General features: G+C 40.4%; 1 protein-coding gene across 5 annotated transcripts in view; it reads left to right on the top strand.

The window, feature by feature from the left end:
• Nucleotides 1-606: 606 nt before the first annotated feature.
• The window catches only part of DMTF1 (cyclin D binding myb like transcription factor 1), a 28,860-nt gene continuing 5,460 nt past the window's right edge, over nt 607-24,006 (top strand). For 4 of the 5 annotated variants that reach the window (XR_010027489.1, XR_010027488.1, XM_063153770.1 and 1 more), the window contains exons 1-14: nt 607-713; nt 7,378-7,494; nt 7,992-8,111; nt 9,032-9,126; nt 9,837-9,951; nt 12,099-12,175; nt 13,604-13,761; nt 14,575-14,607; nt 15,793-15,902; nt 16,427-16,655; nt 18,245-18,396; nt 19,832-20,047; nt 22,495-22,580; nt 23,217-23,375. Coding sequence is in view for 3 of the 5 variants with exons in the window: in XM_063153770.1 (XP_063009840.1) it covers nt 7,386-7,494; nt 7,992-8,111; nt 9,032-9,126; nt 9,837-9,951; nt 12,099-12,175; nt 13,604-13,761; nt 14,575-14,607; nt 15,793-15,902; nt 16,427-16,655; nt 18,245-18,396; nt 19,832-20,047; nt 22,495-22,580; nt 23,217-23,375 (1,659 nt within the window). In the remaining 2 variants the exon portion in view is untranslated. The remainder of the gene's footprint in view (nt 714-7,377; nt 7,495-7,991; nt 8,112-9,031; nt 9,127-9,836; nt 9,952-12,098; nt 12,176-13,603; nt 13,762-14,574; nt 14,608-15,792; nt 15,903-16,426; nt 16,656-18,244; nt 18,397-19,831; nt 20,048-22,494; nt 22,581-23,216; nt 23,376-24,006) is intronic. The other variant, XM_063153771.1, reaches the window with a different exon arrangement.

Genomic DNA, 24,006 nt, shown 5'->3' with positions numbered 1-24,006 from the left:
CAGAATCCTGTGTTTGAATGGAATTTATGCATCATGTATGAGATGTATGAATATGCAACAGGTTATTGTTTTTAAGGGTTAATCCTCTCTTAATGGGTGTCCTTTTTCAGGCTTATGTTGCCCAGAAAAATGTACCCAGACGTCCATAACTCTTTGTTTCTATTGTCTCATATTGTCCTAATTCAAACTGTCCAAAATTTTTATTACTATAGTTATATTGCTATTTTTATAACCATTTTATTACTATTAAACTTTTAAAATTTTAAAAACAAGCGATTGGTGTTTTTCACAGTCACCATCGCTGGAGGTGTCTAAGGAAGGTCTGGATGTGGTACTGCGTGCTATGCTCTGGTTGCCAGGGTGGCATTGGGCTGTAGGTCGGGCCCGATGCTCTCAGAGGCCATTCCCAACCCCATGCATCCCGTGTGGATGTTCAGGGGCTCCATGCCCGGGCCCTCAGCGAGGCGGGGAAGGCTCCGTGCGCTTTGTGGCGCCGCCGGCGCTGCGGGCCGGCTCCGTGCGCTTTGTGGCGCCGGGCGGGCGGGCGGAAGCGCCGGGCGGGCGGACGCGGGCCCTTCCGGCGGGCTCGCAGCGCCTCTCCCCGCCGCCGCCTCCGCCTCCCCCGCTCGCCGCCCGCCGCCGCCCGGCGCCTCCATCCTGGTACTTGGGAGTCTCCATCCTGGTTTCTCAAGTGCCCGGACCCAAAACAGGAAGTAAGTGCGCGGGGCCCTGCGGGATCGCAGGGCCGGGAGCTCCGGGCAGCGGCGGCGGCCGCGGGCGGAGGGGAGGGGACGGGGCGGGGAGCGGCCGTGTGCGGCCCCGCGGCTCGGCGCGCTCGGCCCGGGCTGCCGTGCGGGCGGGCAGGGCCGGGCGGGCAGCGGAGCCCGCGGCGGGGCCGTCCAGCGCCGCCGCCCGCCGAGGGCACGGGAAAATGGCGGCGGCCGCCCGGGGCCAAATGGCGGCGCTGGCGGCCGCGGGGCAGCGGGGCTGAGGCGGGCCCGGAGCCGCCGCCCCGGGGGCAGTGCCGGGGCAGGGGCAGGGCCGCTGCCTCCCGCCGGCTGCTGCCCTAGGAGAGCCCTGGGCCGGCGCTGGGCCGCGGCTCCCGCCTGCCCGGGGAGCTGCGCGCAGCGAAATTGGGAAGCGGACGGACGGACCGGCCCTGGAAATTACCGAACCCGGCTCCCTTGGGAGGGCAGGGCAAGGGGAGGAGGCCACCAGCGCGTTTGTTCTGTTTATTATGCTTTATTATTTTTTAATTGTTGTTGGTTTTTTGTGGTTTTAACTCCCTCCCCCATACCTGGATGTCTCTAATAAGAGGCCCACCTGCACGATCGGATTTGAATTTCTCCATTTCCTCCCTCTGGGTCTGCGCTTGGGGTACCCTGAGCTTGTGGGTTTTATCTGTTTTGTTTCATAAGCTCTTTTTTTTGTTTGTTTTTTTGGTTTTTTTCCTCCATTGAGAGTTGTGATTTGAGGTTGCTTAGGGCAAGTGGAGTCTGAAGTGTTCGACTCTGCCAAGATCTGGGGTTTCATCTTAGGGCGGTACCAGGATTTTGTGCACTAGAGCCACGCTCTGTTCTGCCAAAGTAAAGGATTCCGATTGGAAAAGCTTATTTCCCCACACACACACTTTTTCTTTTCTTCTTTTTTTCTTTTTTTTTAGGTCTCTTTATTATTGATTGTGCCCTTGGGCATGGTGAAGTGTATTACACTTGCGCCAGCTACTCTTTCAGCTGGCTGTAGTATTTGTATGTATCCATTCACAAAGAGTTGCACTGTTCAGCCCCACCTGGCCATTGTTAGTTGAAGTAATCTAGAAAATGCTTTTTGGTTGCCAGCACTACTCTGGCTACAGATGTAGGTTGGCCTCTTGACAGCATAGTTAGAATTCCTTTGCAAAACCAGGAGATGCGGGTTTTGCATTGAGATGGACACATCTCGGTCTGGTTTTCATTTACATCATTTCACGTGATTATAATAATAAACAACTTCGTGATGTTTTATGACTTACTGAAAAGATTGAGCATTAATTATAACTCCTTAAGGGGACTGCTCAGAAATACTGATTTTTGTCTTAACCACACAAAATTATAAAAAGTGGCCGTATAAGAGACAAAGATCTCTCTACTATGTTTTGCATGTTCTCCTTTTTTTTGAGCATAATTTCTGTGCTTATCTGTCCATCAGAAAGCAAGAAAGACTTCTCTTTGCTTATCAGTCTTACAGTTAGGATAATTTTTCTTATTTTTCTTGAATACTGAAATTCTACCCATTGTTTATAAAGGTGAAGAAGTTACTGAAATGCTTAGCATGGAACTGGATTTACATGAAGGGAAAAGAATTTTAGTACATAGGAAGATTTCTGTCCATAGCTATAACCTTGTGCTCAAGAGCAAATTCCTGAAAAAGAAAACTTGAAACTTTCTGTGTTATTTCTTTTGAAAGAGCTAGGACATAGGTTTTATTTTGTTTTGTGTTGTTTTTTCCCCTGTATGACATTTAAAGCATGCTCAGTGCTTTTTATTAAACTTTCAATGGACAGGCTAAAACGCATGGAGTTCTGCCAAATTTGGATCAATGCAAATGAGGACACTTTGTCCCATTGTGTCTCCCATATATTCTGTTTCAGTGATGGCCCACTTCCCTAAACACCACTGATGAGTGGGATGCAACTGTATCTACAGGACTGTAATCTCATGCTGATACAGATTAATAAATCTTTGTATGCCCCAGACTCAGGTCCTTGTGTCCTTGTGATTGGTTTCTGCTCAGTTTGGTTCCTTTTTGTATCCATTGTTGGCAGCTGTTTGAGAAAATTTCTGCCTGGTGGAATTGTAAGTTTGAGCAGGACCCATTTGGTCTGGAGTAAGGTTGAGGGGGGAGTTTTGTTGAATTTTAGTAAACAGCCCTGGCACTAGTTTAATAATGAAAGCTCCTGATAATGTCCTGGAAGTACTGACTTGGTCTGGAATGCACTAAACATTCAGGCATCCTAAAATATGAGGTCCTGTAGTGACTTTGTTTCCTTAGTGTCACTCTTGAACAAATCTCAGTGTGTTCCATGGAATTGTTCCAGTTAAATGCCACAGAAACTGGAAAACTTCCTTAATAATCTTCAATTCTTGCTTTTTAGAGGACTTAGTGAAACATACTTATTGCCCATTTCAGAGAACACAGCCTTTAATTCAACTTACTATAGAAATTTTAAGATTTACAACAGTCTACTAAAGACTAGACATAACATTCAGCTAATAACTAGAGGCAATGACAGAATTCTGTCTGCAAGAGTAAAACTACTATTTCTTAGAAATGCTTAATTTTTACAGCCCACAGAATAATTGAGTCCATCTGTCTGATGAGGGTTATTTAGAATTAAAGGAATTTTGTATTAGGATATTACTACTTTTTTTCAGTCTGGTGTAAAATCAGCTTTGTAGGGGTTTTTTTCTGCCATAATTCTGCTGCATGCTTCCCAGATAAATAAGAACAGCTCTATTATGTGGCTTTAGTGGAAAACTTATATTGGAAATCTCTATTAAATGAGTCTTGTAGACAGAGTATTTTCCCATTTCTTTGGCTGCATGTTGAAACCTGTTTGAAATTGTAATACTGCTCTAAAAAGTGTCAAATTTAGTAAATACACACAGAAATCCAACAAGGCAAAAAATGCTTTGAGAATTTACATTGATTTCTAAGGTGCTATTTCATTATGGATTATGGCACCCACACTTATGGTGCATGTCTATCCAACACTGTTCTCTTCCCCAAAAGGTAACACCCTCCTTCAGTAAATGAAATATTAATGATGGATTGACACCTCTGTAAAGAATGTGTGTGAATCAAGGATTAAAGAAAAACCTTGGGTTGTTAATTTAAAATTCAAGGAAGCTTTTTGTTTAAAATAAAACTCGTTTGCATTTTCAAAAGCACACCTAGCGAACTTGTGAAAAGGAGGTGATATTTTGGAGGTGATGAGACTACTCAGGTCCTAATTCTCACTAATTAATAAACCATGGCTGTCATTTACTTTGCATTTGGCTTTTGCAGGAGCAGATGTGTGGATGTGCAGGTGTGTGTAATGAGCAGGATTCACGTGGCACATCCCAGAGCCTCTGCTGTGGTCTGGCATTGCTCACCACAGCTCCAGCCTCTGTGCTGGGATGGACTGAGGGTGTCCTGCAGCCTGGATCAGGAGAAGGCATCCGAGGGTGTTGGGTCAGGCAGCAGCCCTGGGCTTTGGCACTGAGCTTCCTGTGGATGTGTCATTTCTGATGCATCTTCAGAGTACCTGGTAGCTACAGCATTATTTAAGTGTGAAACAGTGAGGTTTGTGACATCTGGGGGTTGTTACCTATTCAGTCAAAAGAACCACCACAGTTATTCCTGATTTTGGTCACTCATTCATGTATTAATGGGTTGGTGCCCCTGTCCTGGGGTAAATGTAGCTTGGAAGAACCTGCTTGGTTGGTTTTACTTTCAGTTTTCTTGTATTTGTATGATCTAATGAATAAAAAATAGTGTCCAAAATATCCATTTGACTTTGGCTTCATTCCTCATGTTCTTTCTACACAGTGTTCAATTGTGGTCCAATATGCGTTAAAGTTGATGGGAACCAAGATTGTGGCTCTTTTTAAGTTTTTATCAAGGCTTGGTCAAGGTTATTACCTTTACTCAGAAAACTTAGGATACACTAAATCATGAGTATCTTACACAGAGCATCATTATTTTTTTTTTTTGAGGGCCTGCACTTGCAGGTGGCATAAACCATTTTTGGGAAATTGAGGAGTTATGAACCCATCCTCCATCCAGGAATTCCCAATTCTTGGGAAGTCACAGGTCCTTGAACAAAGTGCAGTGCCCAGTGTTGCTGTCACAAATTGCTCTGCAGTTTGGGGAGCTGGAGCTGAGAGCTGCACATGTGTGATTTGATCAGAGGAGTCAGTGATGCTCTCAGATGTGCTGCCCCAGCCACTGTCTGCTAAATCCTGTTACAGCTCTGCATGGAAGTGCCAGGGTAGCAGCTCCTGATCCTGGGTGGAGCTTCCTCCCCATCCCTGGAATGCCATATTTGGATGGATGGATCCCTTTTATGCTGTGTCCTGTTCCCTCCTAACTTGCAAACCAGCAAGGCAGGCAATGTAAAGGGATTAATTACCCCGTGTTTTTTATTTGGTATCCAGATCCTCTAAATATACAGATTGATTTTCATCAAGTCCTGAGTAACTACTGAAAGAATGACACAGCTTTGCTGTGCCTGTACTCAATTTTCATCAGTCTTCAAATAAAAAAGAAGGAATGGTCTGCTCTGTCTTCTGCTGTGGATGGTGCTATAATTTCCACTGCTTGTAATGTGTCTTATAAATCTCATTTCCACATTCTGCAATTCTGTTCTGCAACAGCTGTAGGTGAAGTAATAGACTGTTGTAATGTGTCTTATAAATCTCATGTCTATCAGGCCTCTAAAATGGTGAAAAATGGATGCTTTCAACTGACTGTAGAAAAATAAATGTTGTGACAACTAGTTGACATAAATTAAGGAAGAATCCTCCACCTCATTTCCAGTAATTTCAGGGATTTTTACTACAGCAGTCCCTGTAGTAAAACTTCCTGAGAAAATACATATGAACATGAAAAAGAGAATCTGTTTGTTTTGGCCCAGTTTGTTCATTCTCTAAAATCTAAACTAATAACTTAAAACTGGGTTGAAAAAGTTACAGTCTGCTAATTTAGCTGTAACACTTTGGATGTCTTCCTTCATGTTTTAGCATTAAGGATGCCTCTTTGGGCTCCTAAAATCAGTATTACAACCAGCAAACAGCAGCTTCTAGGGAAGGATAGAGCACAGGCTGTAAAACTCAGCAGCAGATGAATCCCAAGGAAGTTACTCCCTCCTACACTTGCATGTGGCAAGGAACTGTGGATGGTAGATGTGAAAGTAAGTTTGAGAACCCTCTGATTTAAAATGTCAGTGGTATCTGAAATTTTTTACGTGTTCAGAAGGGTAATATCACTTCATTTGAGGAATCAGTCACTGTGTGTGCTTAACCATGTGCCAAATCTTCAACGAGCTCCAGAGGTGAGAAGTTTTTTAGAAGGACTGGCAGTAGTTTTTTCTTTCTAGGATAACACTTCTCTTGGGGATCTTCAATACTGAAGAACATGTTTTCTGATTAAAAATTAAATAATCTCCTGCTGATGCAGTAATGTTAACATTATACTGAGAATTTGAAATCCAGGTTGTAAATTCCACTTACATGTGGATATATAGCTATCCCTGCATAGTACATGGAAAATGTGTAATGTATTTGTGATTTCTTTTCTCTAAAGCTATAGCCAGATATTTTTAACAACATTTCGGCTTCAAAATAAAAGTTAAAAGTAATTTTTTGTGTTTGTTGGCATATGAGTAAACACAGAAAAAGCACTGAGCAGTTAAAGGAGAAATAGATTATATTTTCTTTTTACAAATCTCTGCCAAAGTCAACAAAAGCAGGCTTAAAACTGATGACATCTTTGTAAAGCTTCTGGATATTTTAAATGTGATTTCATTTAGCTTCTGCAGCAGCAAAAGTTGCATCTCTGTATTTGGATAAAACTTTTATTGTGGAGTTTTTGTTGTATTTCAGAATTACTGGTGGTGGTTTACATAGAATTTCTTAGAAACTTTGTGTTTCATTGCAGTACTTTTATAGTGGAAATGAAGTTATCCAAGACACTTTATATTGCCCTAATTCTGTGACTTCAATGTATATGGCTTATCCTGGATTACTTATTCTCTCAGTTGCTTTTTGTACTGGTGATTGCTTGCAAACAATTTTTTCTGCAGCTCTTATTGTTTAAATGCTGAAGAAAAAAAATGCAAGTTTCACATTTAGTTATATGCATGGAAGGAGAATAAAACTTTGCAAGTTGGCAGTCTGTAAATAGGGCAGCTGTGACTAATAAGACACTAGAAAAATATTTGTCAGTCCTGACTAGCTTTCAGTTCTGTAATAGCAGAATTATTAAATTAACAGTGGAACAAATACTGGACAAAAATCTTCAGATGTGAAGTATTTAGAAATGCTGAAAAAGTAATAGCCTAGGTTTGTATTTGAAAAAAAAGAAATCAGTAGACTGCAAATCCTCCTAATAAGGAGTTTAGGTACTATTTTTAACTGGGAAAGTTACTTTAAAGCTATCTGGTTTTACCCTGTGCAATATTTATGGGCAGGAAAGTAAAGGTAGGTGAATGTGTGAAATTGTGGCTTTGTCCTGTGAAAGAGCAGGCTCATTCCCTGTGGGATTTTGTGCTGGCTGCGTGGGGGATGGAAGCAGCACTGTGGTCCAGGTGGAGTCCAGCTGCAGAAAGGTAAAACCTGTGTGTTGCTCTTTCAGGTTTGAGTATGAGCACAGTTGAAGAAGAGTCTGACACAGTGACAGTAGAAACCGTGAACTCTGTGACTTTGACTCAGGATACTGAAGGGAACCTAATTCTTCATTGCCCTCAAAATGGTATAGAATTGTTTTACATAGTATTTTTTTTTCTTCTTTGTTTTGATTGATCTCACCACCATACATCCTTACCCACAAATTCTTTGAGCTACTCAGGTGCAGCTTACTGTACAAGAATTGTTCTGCTTTAGTTTAAAGAATGATAAAGTGTCGAATTAGGTATAAATCCCAAAACTGTCTGTGTGTGCCCAACAAAGATACAGCTGCTGATTTATTTCAGTTGAAACAGATTCTTAGAACCAAGCACATACCCAAATTTTTGTGGACTGATTAATATTTGACAGACTGTGGATGGAATTGTCAAAGAAAATGCATGTTGAAGAAAGCATGGGGACTGCTGTTGCCCATAACTTAGAGCAGGTTCCTGGGCAGCAGCAAAGCACTGAACCAGCTTGTCACATTTGTTTCTACTGTTTGCTTTGGCCAGCTTTTTAGGAGAACTCTGTCCAAGGCTCCTTAGCTTACAGGAAGTAACCTGGGTGTGTTTTTGTTGTTAGAAGCTGATGAAGTAGACTCTGAAGACAGCTCTGAACCTCCACACAAGAGGCTTTGCTTATCAGAGGATGATCAAAGCCTTGATGATTCTACTCCATGCATTTCTGTTGTTGCAGTTCCAAGTAAGTTCTTTTATTAAAGATTAAAAATGGACTCTTGAATCACAGTTGAATATTTTGCATGGGGTGTTTTTCTTCCAAATTTTATTAATATATTTGAGTATTATATTTTTTTCAGCCTTGGATAGTTTTGCAGCAGTTAGTTCTGGCAAAATAAGCCTGTGTTAAAGTAGTTTAGAGACCTACAGGTGCATTGAATAAAATGAAGGATAAGTAAATTAGCAACTGGATGCTCTCCTACAAAGAAATTTGGGGTTTTTTTAATGATCAGACAGTACAGTTAGTATTTCAGTGTTTTGTACTATTGAGGTGTGTAAAAGAGATTGATGTAAAAAATATAGGATGAGTACTGAATTAGTCTTCTGGAAGTTGATTGAATATTAGAAAGTTTAATATAATCTCCCAAAGGGAGGCAAAACTAGATATAGTTAAAATACTAATTTGCAGTACCTGGAGTGCCTGTTTATGTGGTGGAACTAGATGGAAATCCCTTTGAACTAAAGGCATTATCATGTTGAAGTTGAAGGAGGACTGGGGAAAACACATGCAGCCAAAAGATTTGAATGTTTTCCTTTAATAATTGGAAATTCCTGGAGGTAGGGCTGGAAAAAAATATTAATACAGTTTCAAATTTCTTGCATCAAGCACATTTTGTTTATGTTTCACATTAGGCCATAGTTGTAGTCAAGCATAAAACTGAAGGTTTCTAAATCCATATTTAAATTTTATGAAGAGACACAGCTGATAATCATTTTAGGTGATAATCAGTTGATAATCATCTAAGAATTTACTGTGTTAACAAATAAATACCAAATAAAACTCTTCAAAATTTTCACTTCAAAGTTAGCAATTTATAATATTTGTAGGATGTGTAAAAAAGTGCTTCAGGAGTTAAGTATGCAACTAACTTACCCATTGTAAAGTTGCAGAAAATGACCAGAGCTTTGAGGTGACCATGACTGCTACCGCTGAGGTAGCTGAAGATGAGATTAATGAAGGAACTGTTACCCAGATTCAGGTACAGTAAAACTTCAATTTACCTATTTGATGTATGCTTTTATTTAAATTGATATGAAAAGGGAAACAAGTATCAGAAGTGTTTACTAAATGAATAAGACTCTTTGATACGAATGTTTGTGATCAGGGATCTTGTTTGTAAAATGCTGGTGTGTAAAAGCACAGTCTGAAGTTACTGCCCAAGGAGCAATACTGCAAAGAGTAATAGAGGTGACACTCCACTGGTAGTTATGTACTCTGATGTGATCTGCATAGAAGACAAGTTTATCTGTTATTTCTGTCATTCTTTGATTGTAAATTAAACTTTATAACATGCTCAAATAGTCTTTGTCTTGTCACCAGTCCTAACAGTTAGATGCAGTTTTCTTTGTGGGTGTAGCATGTCTAAAAGTTCTAGATTGGAGATGCTGGATATAGGCCTATTTCCACCACAGAAGAGACTCTTCTTACTTACTGTACATTAAACAAGATAAATAATGTTACTTAATTAATTCTCACAACATCTGTATATTAAATGCTAAATCTTACTCAGGTGTTTTAAGAAAGGTGATAGTTCCAGTGCCATATCTAAGATGTGACACTTTTGAACAGTCAGCAAGGTGATGAGGTGTGCTGATTTCATTTTCCTTCAAAGTGTGTCTCCATGTTAATTGCAAAGTGATATAAACAACTGAATATCTGACTGTATAATTTCATATTGGTCTTTTCAAGATTCTTCAGAATGAGCAGTTGGATGAAATCTCCCCAATGGGCAATGAAGAAGTATCAGCTGTTAGTCAAGCCTGGTTCACAACCAAAGAGGATAAGGATTCTCTAACCAATAAAGGTAGGGTATTTCAAATGCAGTTCTCCCATGCTGTAGGAAGGTAAACTATTCCAAATATCTCAGAACATTTTGCAAGTTGCATAAAGTAGTCTCTGGTCTGGCTTTTTGGAGATGGGCCTTGCCTGCAGTGGTGACAGTGATGGCCACAGTAGAGAAGGGCTGTGGGTGCTGTGTGTCAGCCCAGATGGGGCAGAGAGTTGTGTTTGCCTTGTCGGGGGTGGGGAGCTGCAGCAGAACTGGGGGACACCAAGAAAGAAACCAATCCATGCTCAGGTTAATGGAGTTGCTTCAGAAGAAGAGGGCTTCTGCAGACCAGGACCTCATGAAATAATCTCTACTACTCCTAAAACTTCCACTCCACTGGGCATTCCTCCCTTTCCAAAATATCTGTGCAATCCTGTAGCAGTTGCTGAACTCAAGAGATTTTGTCTTTTTTTTTCTTTCCTGCCCACAGGGGAAGTGGCTTTCTAAACCTAGAGAAAAAACTTAGTGTCTAATGAAGACGTCTCTCTGGTTTCCTCAGCCCCTCTGTTGTTTTTCTTACTTTGACGTCTACTTTTTCTAGAGGAAAATTTTTTTTTTCAGTCGGTTCAAAGCAACCCCCTCTTTTTGTTAGAAACCTTGTCAGCCAGTCAAAGGAGGGCACTCAATCTGGTGACTCCAGTTAAGAGATTAATAACTTGAGGAAGGTATTTCTAGTAAAATGTGCCAAGAAAAATATTTGAGAATCTCTACTGGCTGAGCTTTTCTTGTAAGCTCTGTGGTTTGTCACAGAGATAGCAGTGGGGGAATTTCAGTGTGTGTCTTCTTGTACAGTAGCTCAGAGTTTGGCATGTGTTGCCTGAGCTCATCACTTTATAGCAGTTTCCACCTAATAATGCTTTTTCCCAGACCTGTGGGCAGGTTATGATCATCTTGACTATGAATATGCAAACAGGTGAAGTGCAGAATATCTGTCCTTTCCTAAAATAGTTTGGTATTAAAGGTAAGGAGTAGCAGTGTCCCATTAAGTCAGTTCAGAGGCTTGGAGCTGTGTGAATCACAGTTACTGGAATACCTTATTTTTCTGTCTCTGTAACTGTGGAAGAAGAGATTGGAGCTATGGGACACAGGGCAAGAGTACTCTCTCACCAGTTCCAATGGAATTAGTAATAATGCCTGTACTTTTCATTATAATTGGATTTGAGTAGACGCTCTCTTTGGTGTGCTCTGTCTCTCAGCTCTGGTAATTAGCAGGCTGAGAAGGAAGTACCCTGATTTTTCTGAGCAGAGGTGGGCAGATAGCCAGCACACACCAATATGTAAACTGGGTCACACCAGCAGAAGCTCAGTTAAAAGCATTGTATGACCATAAGGGGAAAAAAGGATAATCTAAAGTAGGAATATTTTAATGTTTTATTGATAGACTTCAGGTTTGAATTTTTCTCTCTGAATAAAGTTGGTTGGATTTGCTTTTAAAGCTTAGCTGGCATTGTGGTTACTAGAGGCACGGACAGAGAAAGAAACATTGTTTCTATTGGCTTACCACTTTCATTTGGGGCAGTAAAAGACCTACCACAAGGTTTTATGTTGGCTGTGACCCCTGAGCATTACTCCCAATGCAAAAAGAAGGAAAGAGATGGGGGCCAGCTTGTCAAAAAGAGACTTAAAGGAGCCTTTACCTCTATGAAAAGCACTCACAGTAGGTGGCAGTACTCTCATGTTGAGCAGAGTTAAGGCATGCAAGAGAATCCCACCTTGCTGCCAATTCCTCAGGTAATCTTCTGCGTTGTATTTTAAGTTCCAGCTTCTGGAATGATTTTGAATGCATGGAAATTTCAGCTGTCAGTTTAAAGGCAGAAATTTTCTAGTTGCACCTGAAGAGAAAGGCTGAAAATGTGACTTGACAGCTCATAGAGGAGTTCATATTCTGTTTTTAAAAATGGGATGTTTTTGAAGAGGGGTCTGACTCACATTATTTAAATATTAGTTGAATGTTACTGTCAGTTATGAAATAACATCTGTTTAAAATTAATGCTAGTTATATTTTAATACCTAAAATTATTCTTTTCCTTGTAAATTGCAGCATGGGTTATGTTTTCAGATACTTCTGTTCTTGCTGGTTTTTGGCCTTTACTTCAGTAATTAGTTGTCATTTCTATTTTCAGGCCATAAGTGGAAGCAAGGGATGTGGTCAAAGGAAGAAATTGACATTTTGATGAGTAACATTGAACGTTATTTAAAGGTATGTTTAGAGTATGTTCCCTGCACATTAATGTGGTGATGCGGTTCCTGCTAGAAACCAACTTTCTTTAATACTTCCCAGAATACTCAATAAGTGATTTGGATTGGTTTGTTGTAGGAATGGTCATCACCCATTCAAAATAGATAAGAAAAATTTATTCATAAACAGGATTTAAGTGCATTTAATGTATGTAACATTCCTTTTCATTTTGTACTGGATATAGCCTGTTTTGAGCATCCTGACATGGCATTTTACGTGGTTAAATCTCTTTCTCTGGCTATACATTGAGGACTCATAAAACCTTTGTTAAAGATAGTGGAAGAAGATTGCACTAGCAGTTTCCTTACTGAGCACTGAACACAACTTCCAGACATCCTTGGTGCCAAGTCTGTGGTTGTGTACTATATTAGCAGGATGCCTGTGTCTTCTTTCTTCCCCTTAAGTTACTGGGTTCAGAGTTCAGTGTAAATGGGCATGTGGTGAGCACACTGATGGTGATAGTTGCTCATAAATCATATTTGTGGTAGGCTTGCAGCTGAGAATATTTGAGCTGAGCCCTTGCAGCTGAGAATATATAGCCTGGATATTATAATTCCACCATCCTTCACTTGTGGTTTAAAAAAAAGCCCTGAATTTAGTGTTCATTGGGATAAAAATCCACAGTATTAGTTGAAGAGAATGTGTCTGCCCACACACCTATTAGAGTTTCTGCCACAAAATCATTCATAGATAATACTACATTTTAAATCTAGTGAAGCTTTTTTAAGCTAGCTAAATAACTTTTCTGAGTTACTGATAAATCATTTGATTCATTCTTTTCCCATTTATCTGCTTTCTTGTGCTGCTTTGAATAATTGAAATATAGTGATTCTTAGTTTAAGCTGAAGTTTAGCTTTACTGTTATACTTCTTTGCAGTGTTTTTTATTGGATTTATTTGAGTTTCCATCAGAACAAGAGGAGTAGTTTAATTGAAAGAAATCACTTTTGCATAAGGAATAGCTAAAATTATGTAATAAATCAATATAGCACTGTTTGACAACCTTCCCTTGTATGGCCCCAGACTAATTCCACCACAGCACATATTCCATCATGTTCTATATGATGGTTCAATTTTTGATCTTAAAATATACATTGAACAATTTTTTTTAATTATATGTGGATAGGTGTTAGAATATGTCTCCCTGGACTCCAAAGTGAAAAAACCAAAACAACAAAACCTAGTGTTCAAGGGTTTGTATTTAAGGGAGCTAATCCATAAATACTCAGTTTTACTTTTGGACTGTAGTATTTGTGATACACAGAAAGTTGCATAATGGCTTCAGTTCTTGTGTTCTACTTCTTGATTCCTAGGAGACTTTTATCTAAGGTGTTTTGTTTGTGGTTTTTGTTTTTGTTTGTTTTTTTTTTTTTTAAATGCTTTGTTCTAGGCCCGTGGAATAAAAGATGCCACTGAAATTATATTTGAAATGTCAAAAGATGAAAGAAAAGATTTCTACAGGACAATAGCTTGGGGTCTGAATCGGCCTCTCTTTGCTGTCTATAGAAGAGTTCTGCGCATGTATGATGACAGAAACCATGTTGGAAAGTATGAAACCCTCTAATGCTGCATGGTTTTATTGGTATGACTAGGGTCATGTATTTATGCTTGACATGTTCTATGTGAGACAGAAAAATGTAGCCAAACAGACCTAGATCTTGCTAATATGTCACCTCTGCTCAATTCTGAGAGATCATCCTTGGCAATAGTTGTGTTCTATTGATGGTATCAATGACAGCTTTAAAGAACAGACAAACAAACAACCCAAAACAAAGGTGAATAACAGATTCTGATATGATGACAGGACTTGGACACAGGGATGGATCTGCTGAGATATAACTTTTTCTAGGGCTGTGACCTGGAAATAATTGATCTTCACCCCTTATGCCCTTGCTTGCCATTTTCAAAGCGTGATCTGGTGCTATCCAGATAGGATTTTAAATTTTCGTTTTTGAAAGTAGTTGAAAATTAAAAACATCTTCGCAGTGCTGATATACTCTTTTGATAGAAAGTCAGCTTTATGGTGATGGTGAACTGGGACTGTAAGGAAGAAGCTATTTATTTGAAAGACTAATGCAGAAAATTCTAATTCTGTTCATAGGAGTAAGATCACAGAGAATGAGGAATTTTTCTGACAAATGAGAGGGATCCTTTACCAGTTAACCTTAGAAATGCACTAATGTAGAAAATTACATTTGTTCCTCACATTCTTCTGAATATTCAGTCAGATTGTATCTTACAGCTGAAATTCCTTAATCTCTTCTTGTACCTAAATGTGTGCTGTGTGGTTAGTAAAATAATGATATTTATACTGTATGCTTTCTGTTTAAAATAATGTCTTTTTATTTACCTGTTGCTTAGGTATACTCCTGAGGAAATTGAAAAGCTTAAAGAGTAAGTTATCTTATGAACAAGATCACTCTTCCTTGTTTATATTTAGTAGCCTAATCCATTTTTAAGGGTTTCCTTATATTAAATCACTGAAAAGTTACAAATAAATTTGGCTGCTCCAACACTACCCAAAAGTAGTGGTTACTGTCTAAAGAAAAATGAAATTACATTTGGATTCCTTTAAATTTTTTTTCTAATGTGCGTTCCGGACCTAAAAATATGCAACAAAGTTCTAAAGCAATGCTTCTGTTGTAACTAGGAAAGTCTCCTATTTTTGCAAGCACAGTCAATATTTGTGGTTATGAGAAACAGAAGTTCCTTTTCTTTATGAAATTCGAGCAAAGGTTATTCCTAAAGGAAGTGTCAGGTCAAGAGTAGGATCTCCCCTAGGAAGTATTACAGATATATATAAATTATCAGCTCAAAAAGCCTAATTTTGAGTGTGAACCTAATAGATCAAGGAGATGGGGCTGCAGACTTTATCTCCTCCTGCACATTTCCAGGGTTGAGCAGTTGGAAGAAACTGTTGGGCTGAAAGGAGGAAAGGAGTATATTGCATTCCATTGATGGAACTGTTTGGACCAATTGAGCTGCTTTGTGTTGTTCACAAGGTGCTTGGGGTTCCAGATGTGTCAGAACTACACATGGATCAACATTTTAAGCAACCTGCTGTCATGTGAAGGAGAAAAATGATTGCTAAAATGATGAACATGATTATGCAGTGTTTTGCTTAATTTAAATTGTAGGATGCCTGGGTTTTTATTGGGCATTACTGAAATGTCTCAAGTGCTATCTACATCACCTGAAAATCATTGAGGAACCTGTATAGAATGGAAATTAGCTGTTTATCTAAACATTCATATTGTGTTTAACACATTCATTAAGCCTCACAATCTTCCTGCAAGACAGATACTATGCATTTTATATGTATAGTATCTATGCATTTTATATGTATCTTGATTGATAATATGCATTTCAAATATATCTTGTGACTCAGCTGGTCCAAAAGGCTCTAGAAAGACATAGGGAAAAGTAGCAGAAAATAGTAATAGTAAAGTAGCAAAGTGATTTCCCCATTCTTTCTTTAAGCCTGTAAACTGCATGTTCATCCTGTTTTTATTAGCAAATATTTGCTATTTTGGTAATTTCCTAACTGGATGTAGTGCTAATGAGCATGTTTCTCTGTAGGCTGAGAGTAAAGCATGGTAATGATTGGGCCACAATAGGAGCTGCCCTGGGGAGAAGTGCTTCATCTGTAAAGGATCGATGTAGGCTGATGAAGGATACCTGCAACACAGGTGAGGTAAATGCTGGTGTCAGAAATGGATATTCTGGTTAAAATTCTGTCTCTTGTGATTAATGGTTATAGAGTTACACTGCGTTTGGTGTCAAGAGAGAGACAGATGCATTTCAGGAGTAAAGTCCTGTTTATTTTGTAATGTATATATTCACGTGTAAAGGAAAATTCAGCCAGACCTCATGTGAATAATTGTTGCATGGTTAATTCACTCCAGCTAATACAGTTCAGATAGCTTGGATCAGTTTGCTCTGGTCACTCTTTGGACAAGCTCTGTGTGGCTTTATTCATCTGTGGCCTTATTCTTCTGAGAGGAAGAAAAAGGAGAAATTTGGCAGCAGAACAATGGAATTGTTGATTTGCTGATCAAGAATGGATATAATATAAATTATTAGTAATTAAGAACAGTTGCATCTTCTTCACAAGTTAATATTTGCATCTGGAATAAGGTGTTGGACATGGCAGTTATGGATCAGAATAGGGGGTCTGTGCTGCTGGTTAAGGTGGAGGGCTTCTGTCTTTCAGGAAAGTGGACAGAGAAAGAAGAGAAGAGACTGGCAGAGGTGGTGCACGAGCTGACAAGCACAGAGCCAGGTGACATTGTCACCCAAGGTGTGTCCTGGGCTGCGGTGGCAGAGCGGGTCGGGACGCGCTCGGAGAAGCAGTGCCGCTCTAAATGGCTCAACTATCTCAACTGGAAACAAAGTGGAGGCACCGAGTGGACCAAGGAGGATGAAATAAATCTGATCTTGAGGTTTGTTATTTTAGTTACTTTTAAAGGTTTGTAATATGTGTTGCTAGCAGGATTCCATTGGGGTCCATTTTGCTGGTTTCCTAGACACTGAAAATTCTAGAACCTTCCAAAAATCACTGCTGTGTTTACAGTTCCCAGAGATTTATTATTGAACATATTTTTTGTTTTTTGTTTTTTTAGTGAATGTTAGTGTTCGTGAAAGGTGTCAGATTGAAAACCCTGGAGACTGAAGTCTTCTTTATTCCACAGAAAAGGTACAGCACAGGCAGCAAACCGTGCAAGCTTCCCACACGTTGCCCCACCGATGCGCTTTAACCCTTAACTGGAGGGTAGCTCAGTCTCCCTGCCCGTTCAGTCCTTGGCCTCTCTGCTGAGATGACCAACAAGGGTCAAGTGTGGTGGTGGTTTCTGTGATGTGGACATCTTGTCTACAAAGAGCTAAACTGAGACTGCAAATTAATTTCATGTAGGCCAACAAACACTGATTGGATATCAGCATCTCTGACTATTTGAACTGGCAGCCTGGTAGTGACTTTGGAAATCTTTTGCTCTCTCCAGTCCTCCTCCCATTTTGAATGCCTTTAACTCAAGCTTTTTAGCCAGTGGATTTTTGTGGGTTGGGTGGGAATAAAAAGCCAGGGCATCCAGGGAATTTAAGGATTGCTTAAACAAAGTAGTATTAACAAATTTACTGAAGCTGTTTGACATAAACTCAAAATGAGGAGCCTGATTCCACATTTCAGAATGTGCTGGGTATATTTCTTAATTTTTCTGGTTTGGTCTGTCCAGATATCTTTTATTTATCCTACAGGGTTGGTTTTGGTAGGTTTTTTTTTCATTTTTGCTTTTTTCTTTCTTTAGCTAGCAAGAGTGCTCTTGCCTTATTTGTGAAGAGGACTTTTCTTAACTTCCACAAAATTATTTTCCCCTCGCTATTCACCTCTCTTTCATATGCTCTATGAACAGATAAGGGCAATTCAGAGATTTTTAGTGATTTCAAACAGATTCTGGTAGAGAAGACTGTCCCTTATCTGGAGAGCCTGGTGGGATTGATTCATGAGGAAGTGTTTATTGCTGTAGTTTACTTCATCTACTTTGGCTAAGAAGCATCTGAGAGAAGGCAAAAATATGTGTTAAGGACGGATGGTTGTTGCTTAGAAGAAAACAAGTAAATATCATAACATGAAATTAATTAAATGAATGTTCAGAGTGAATCTCAGGAAGTATTTCCTGCCTTGGAGATGTGTTTGGGGAATGTTTTTTTTCAAAAAGAAAAGATGCAAGCGCCACCACTTGGAATGCTTCACGATAATCCGATCTAAGACCTAATGTAGAAGTAAATAAGGAGAATAATCCTGCATGACAAGGAGATGGACTGGATCATCTAACAGGTCTAGTCCATCTTCTGTTGTTGATGATTCTGCTTGACCTCTGGCAGCGTGGAGCCTTGGAAGCCTGTGTCGATTCCTGGGGCTGGTCACTAGCATGTCGTTCTGCGCTGTTACGTGTGACACGGCCGGACGCGTGCGGCACCCCTGCTGCCCCGGGGGGCCCTTTCTGACAGCTCCCTCTTGTCTGTGTCCTGCCAGGATAGCGGAACTTGAAGTTTCTGATGAGAATGACATCAATTGGGACTTGCTGGCTGAGGGATGGAGTAGTGTCCGCTCCCCACAGTGGCTCCGGAGTAAATGGTGGACCATTAAAAGACAGATTGCAAACCACAAAGATGTTTCATTCCCTGGTAATGTACTGCTTGCACACTTCCCTTCTGAAAGCTTCTTTCACATATGTCACAGGAATAAGGCTGCGTTTTGTTGTCTGCTTACAGCATTGCTGGCCAGAGAGCACATTGCTCCTTTGCTGGAACTTACTGGCCCCTTAGATCTGCTGGCTGAATTGCTCCTACAAGCAATCCTTAAGTGTTTCAGTCTAACAGGCCAAGCTGATATGTTCAGCTAGACAGACTTTGCCATCCCTTCTCAGTTTGGCTAAAGTGAGAGTATATATCTCAGCAGCTCAGCTGGCAGATCTCAGATGATGCTGATCTTTGTTATGGAGGGCAGTGACCTCTTCAGGTGGAAGAGGATATGGTATGTGCAGCCTAACTATGGCCTCAGCTTAGATGTGTTGCCTTTATGATGTTAAAATGTAATCTCTGTCAGGTGCTGAACCTTAGCTGTAGACAGAAAGTAGATCTACTACTAGCTACAATGAGAGGAGGGCAGGAGTATAAAGCTCCCCCAAATACATTTCATACCATTTTCCCATTCTGGCTTGAAGAAACTAGTGCCTAAGCCAAAGGGTTGTTTGTGACCTTCAGACCTCCCTTTGTCTTACTTGGGGAGTGGAAAAAATTCAGATTAGTCATGTCATAATTAATGAAGGATGTAATTTAATGCACACTTGTGCTGTGGTTGACAGTGTGGTTATGTATTAGCCCTGCCTCAAGGCTGCAGCTGGGAGGTTACCACACATTAATAGGCAGTTGTTGCAGCAAATAACTCATAGATAAATGCAGCACTGAATCAACAGGCTCTGCTCTCTTTCCCCTGACAAAGGGGAGATGTTAGGCAGTTTGCTGTAATGAATTCTAGACAAGCTGAGGCCTCAGGTTTTGTGACCTGCTGTTAAATCAGCTGTTCCCAAAGCAATTACAGAGAAGAAGGGTGGGTGGTTCTATGGGAGCAGTGGGCCTCCTCAAGCACAGGTGAAGAATTGTGATATAACCACTGTGGGATTCATTCTCTCTTGCTCCCCATTTTCAGTGGCATTTCTGTCAAGCTCTTGAACAAATCTGCTTCCATGTTGTAGAAGATTGGAGGATTTACTTCTGGTAGCAGCATTACACAGCTAGTGATACTTGCACTTGATTGTAGCTTGGGGATATATCATGCATCATTTTAGAGAGTTCCAAAATTTTATGGGCTATATGTTCTTTTTTCCCCCCAAGCATCATGAAGTACCTGGGTTCCATGAGGAAATCTAGTTCACTGCTGTAGTTGGCTATAAAGGGTCTACGTATGTGCTAAATTTCTAGTTTCTGTATCTCTGGAGATCGTTTAAGTTCCAGATTCTGTAGGATTTTGTTTGCTCTTTTCATCTTGGGTAAATCACCAATTGCAGCATTTCAAATGTGCTTGTTCAACCTGCTTTAGCATGGGTGTTTTTTCTCTCAGTGCTGATAAAGGGTCTTAAACAGCTCCACGAGAACCAAAAAAACAATCCAGGGCACCAGCTTGCAGAGAACAAGTGTGGCAGTGGCTTAGCAAGCAGTAACTCCAGCTCGGGGGTGCAGCACGTGCAGATCCGCGTGGCTCGCTTGGAGGAGAGCACGGGCAGCGCCCCCAGCCCCATGGCAGCTCTGCAGATCCCCGTGCAGATCACCCATGTCTGTAAGTACTGCAACAAACCACTCACACAGAGCCTGCAAATTGCTTCTGCTGAGGTGGTGGAGGAGTGAGCCTGTCTTCGGGAGTTGTATTCATTTTCCCTAAGTCATGGCATAACTTCAGATGAAACATTTCTGTGTTCTGTTTACCTGTTTCTAACTTTGTTAGGCAAATGTAGGTATTGCTGTGACTGTAGTTCCAAGAAGCTACAACTGGAGCACTGGACAGGTGTTGTAGGTGTCTGTTTGTGTGTGTGCATGCAGGAGTTTGCCACATAACCTGTTCTCTGAAAAGCCTTCAGTGCACAAACCTCTTTATGAAGATAGAGTGTGTTTGTTTATTCCTTAAGTTGTTTCTGGTCACTCTTGCACACAGCAGTGAGCATTATGTAAAAGTTCTCCTTTTGCAAGTTACATAGACTGCTGGCCCTAAGTTCTGACACAGGGCACTGAAGGGAAGGTGTAAGTGTGTTTTCCTAGTCCTTTATTATGCAATTATTTCTAGTCACAAACACTCTGGGAAATGTTAGCTGCTAAGTCACACCAACAGCCAGTGTTCTGCTAAACCACTGTATTTTTTTTTAAGTTGATGCTTCCCATGCTCGTAAGGATGAACTTTGCTCATTATCTAACATTGATTACCAGATCTGCTCTGAGTGTAGTTCTTACTGCTTGATTTTGTAACTAATCTTATTAAGTAACTCCAGTCACATGCAGTCTGCACTGTATATTATTTTGCACCATTTGTCATTTGTAAATTTTATTAGGAAAATTTAGTGCTTTGGTTTTGCTGATTACCAGATTAGTTACAGAATATTCTGGATTGGAAAGGATCCACATGGATCATGGAGTCCCAGCTCTTAAATGAGTGGCCCATACAGGGATTGGACCCATAGCCCTGCTCTGAGCTAAGCTGATCAGTCTACAAACTGATTCTTCAGACTATGCCTCAATAGGCATTTGGCAGACCATTTTCTGTTTATAATTTTAGGAGGTCAATCTATCTTAATCTATTTATTAAGTGCTAGCTTCATTTTTTGTGGTTTATTTTCTAATTAGAATGACAGATGACACCAAGCCAAGAACTTTTTGTCTGTCATAGTAATGTCAGTAGTCTCAGACTTTGACTGAAGCTTGATCCAAGCTGATGAGCAGGAAAGATGGGCTGGGATCCTGGAACCTTCAGTCATCTCTGGATTGAATCCTGTAATGGTTGTTTTGTCACTTCACTTGCCCATGTCTGCCTAACAAGCCTTTTCCCCCATTTTAGTCTGCTTTTCTGAAAAATTTCTGGTTGTGTAATCAGAGTGCATTTTGTATTGTGTGTTTCACAGTCCCATGGGAGCTGAACCTATTACCCACTTCCAGCTGCATTTGGTGGAAGGTTCAAGGTTTCAAAGGGGCAATTCCTGAGGTTTTATGAATATACTGGCTAGGTGACTGACAGGTCACAGTTTACAGCTCTCTGCTACTGAGTACCAGCAACTCGGCAGCAGGAGACCTTAAACATGCCACCACAACAATAATAGCTTCAAAATTGAGCTTTTATCTTAAGAGACCAAAATTACTGTATTTTGCTGCCATGGAGTCTGAGATGGCAAAGTTTCCAGTGCTTGGGTCACTGCTATCATCTTGTAGATCTTTTCCCCTTTTGGTATTTAGGAAATTACTGGAAAACCTCAGGCAGAGTATTAATTTGGTTTCAGCTTCCTGGAACTTGTGATTTTTTTTTAAGAGTAAGTAGAAATTGTAATTATGATTATAAAGTTTTGAGTACAAGTTGTTTGGACCTGGTGATCTTAAAATACCTACATCAACTGTTTCCAGTGCTTCTCTTCACTACTTTTAGAATTAGTGGAGCTAATTGCATAAATAATTACATAGTTGTAGTAAGAATACTTACAGCTTTTGTACTGCAGTCATAACACACAGGATAGGCAAATATCTGGGAAGCATCTGAACTTTCATCAGGGGTGGACATATTGTGGAGGGCAGAAAAGGTTAAAAAATACAAAAAAAGAAAAAGAGGACTGTGGGAAACACAACAATATTGAGCCTGACACTGGTTTAGAACCAGCAGTACATGATCCAAAGGATATTATTACATCAAAGGGTATCCTTACATTAGAACCTCTTGCAAATCTCATTACAAAAAGTAATTAAATCATGTCAGAAACTTTATTTTCTGCTTTTATCTCTGTGTACTAAACCCATATTTACTTTCTTTTGCTCTTTTGGATTGTAGAATGCTGTCTTTAAATAGAATTGTATCTTGGGTACCAATTAGACAACCTTGTCATTAGGACTGCAGCCAGTTTTCTTTTTCCTCTTAGGGGAATTAACAGTACCCTGCCATGTATTAATTATAGTATGTTATGCTCTCTACAGGCCTGAACATTCTGGTTTACATACTTTCCTTTTCTTTTTTTTTTTTTTTCCTTCCTTTTGCAGCCTCAACCGATTCCCCTGCTGCTACTGTTGACTCTGAGACAATAACACTGAACAGTGGAACACTACAGACATTTGAGATTCTTCCAGTAAGTGACTGGTGTTTGTTACTGTGGCTTTTTCTTTTTTTATTTTCAACCCAGCTGCTTCTTAGACTATAGAAGTGTGCATTTCCAAAAAGGAAAAAAAAAGGGAAGGTTTTCAAGCAGAAAGAAGAAGAGTTCTAAAACTTTTTTCTGAAAGTGTAATCCATTAGGGCTGCCGAGTAAGATGTGAATTATAGTTAAATGCTTTAAATTTGCTTCAATGCTACAGAGTTTTCCTTTGTGCTTGGATTTTTTTCATTGTTGGAATCTGACATAAAGGAGCCAGAGAAAGCTCCCGGCAAGTAAAGATTGTCTCAGTTGCATTGTCCTGTGATTTGTAGTGCAGTTCCTCTTCCATCTCAATGCAAAATAAGCTGAATTTGTTCCTTTTTTACCTGCTGATGTACAGCATATTACAGACCTGCTGGGCTCCTGCCCTGCATACTTGCCTTGGTAGCCTAGGGCTAGAGCTGAGTTATTTTCTGCCTTTTGAGTGCAGTGCAGCAGTCAGTGCAGAGGGCATTGGATTGGTGTGGTGTGGTGATTTTCCAGGGGAGTTAGGCTGGGTCATGTAAACCAAAACGCTCCAGCATGTCCTGGGCACTGCATTTGGGTATTAAACCTGTGTTGTCTTTGTAGTCTTTCCACCTCCAGCCGACTGGGACGCCGGGTACCTACTTACTGCAGACGAGCTCGAGCCAAGGGCTGCCTTTAACGCTGACAACGAGCCCCACCATGACCCTGACGGCCGCGGCAGCTCCGGCCTCCCCGGAGCAGATCATCGTTCACGCCTTATCTGTGAGAGCTCTTCGTGGGGACAGCCCGGCCTTGGGGCACTGGGGGAAGGGGGACATTGCAATGCAGGGCCCTGCACATGCCTGTTAAACTTGTAAAGCAGTTCCTAAGTCATAACAATGTCGCTTTGCTTAAAATCCTGAAGATTGAGAATTTGGAGGTTCGTGTGTTAGTTTTAAAAAGCAATCTCAGGTTGCTTCAGAACTTAGCTTAGTGAGCAAGCTCTGAACAGAATGTCTCCATTTAGTGGCTTGATCCCCAGCAAAACTAAGTCTTGTTTTGTGATGTTTTCAGTTACTCTCACAAATAGATACTGGTCCATAATACTTGGATAGTAGTGACAAGTATTGCTTTTTGCTGGAGGGAGGGAAGGAGAAGCAAACTGGAGATTGAATCACAAAATTATGAAAAATTCAGTGGAAAAACACTGATCTTTTGAATCTACAGTGATCCTCACCTGAATGGTTGTTTCCTTCATATTATTATTTACTTTATATGTGACTTAAAGAACACATGACACCACATTCAGTCTACAAAAGTTATCCTTTAGGAACAGGAGAGGCCAACAGATGATCTGGGCTGACATACTGTATATATGAAACTCTAAACTACACTTAGCAATTGGAATCTTTTT

The sequence above is a fragment of the Melospiza melodia genome, chromosome 4 (genome assembly GCF_035770615.1).
Source record: "Melospiza melodia melodia isolate bMelMel2 chromosome 4, bMelMel2.pri, whole genome shotgun sequence".
Classification (NCBI taxonomy): Eukaryota; Metazoa; Chordata; class Aves; order Passeriformes; family Passerellidae; genus Melospiza; species Melospiza melodia.
The sequence above is the reverse complement of the archived record's forward strand: the minus strand, read 5'-3'. Positions and strand labels throughout refer to the sequence as shown.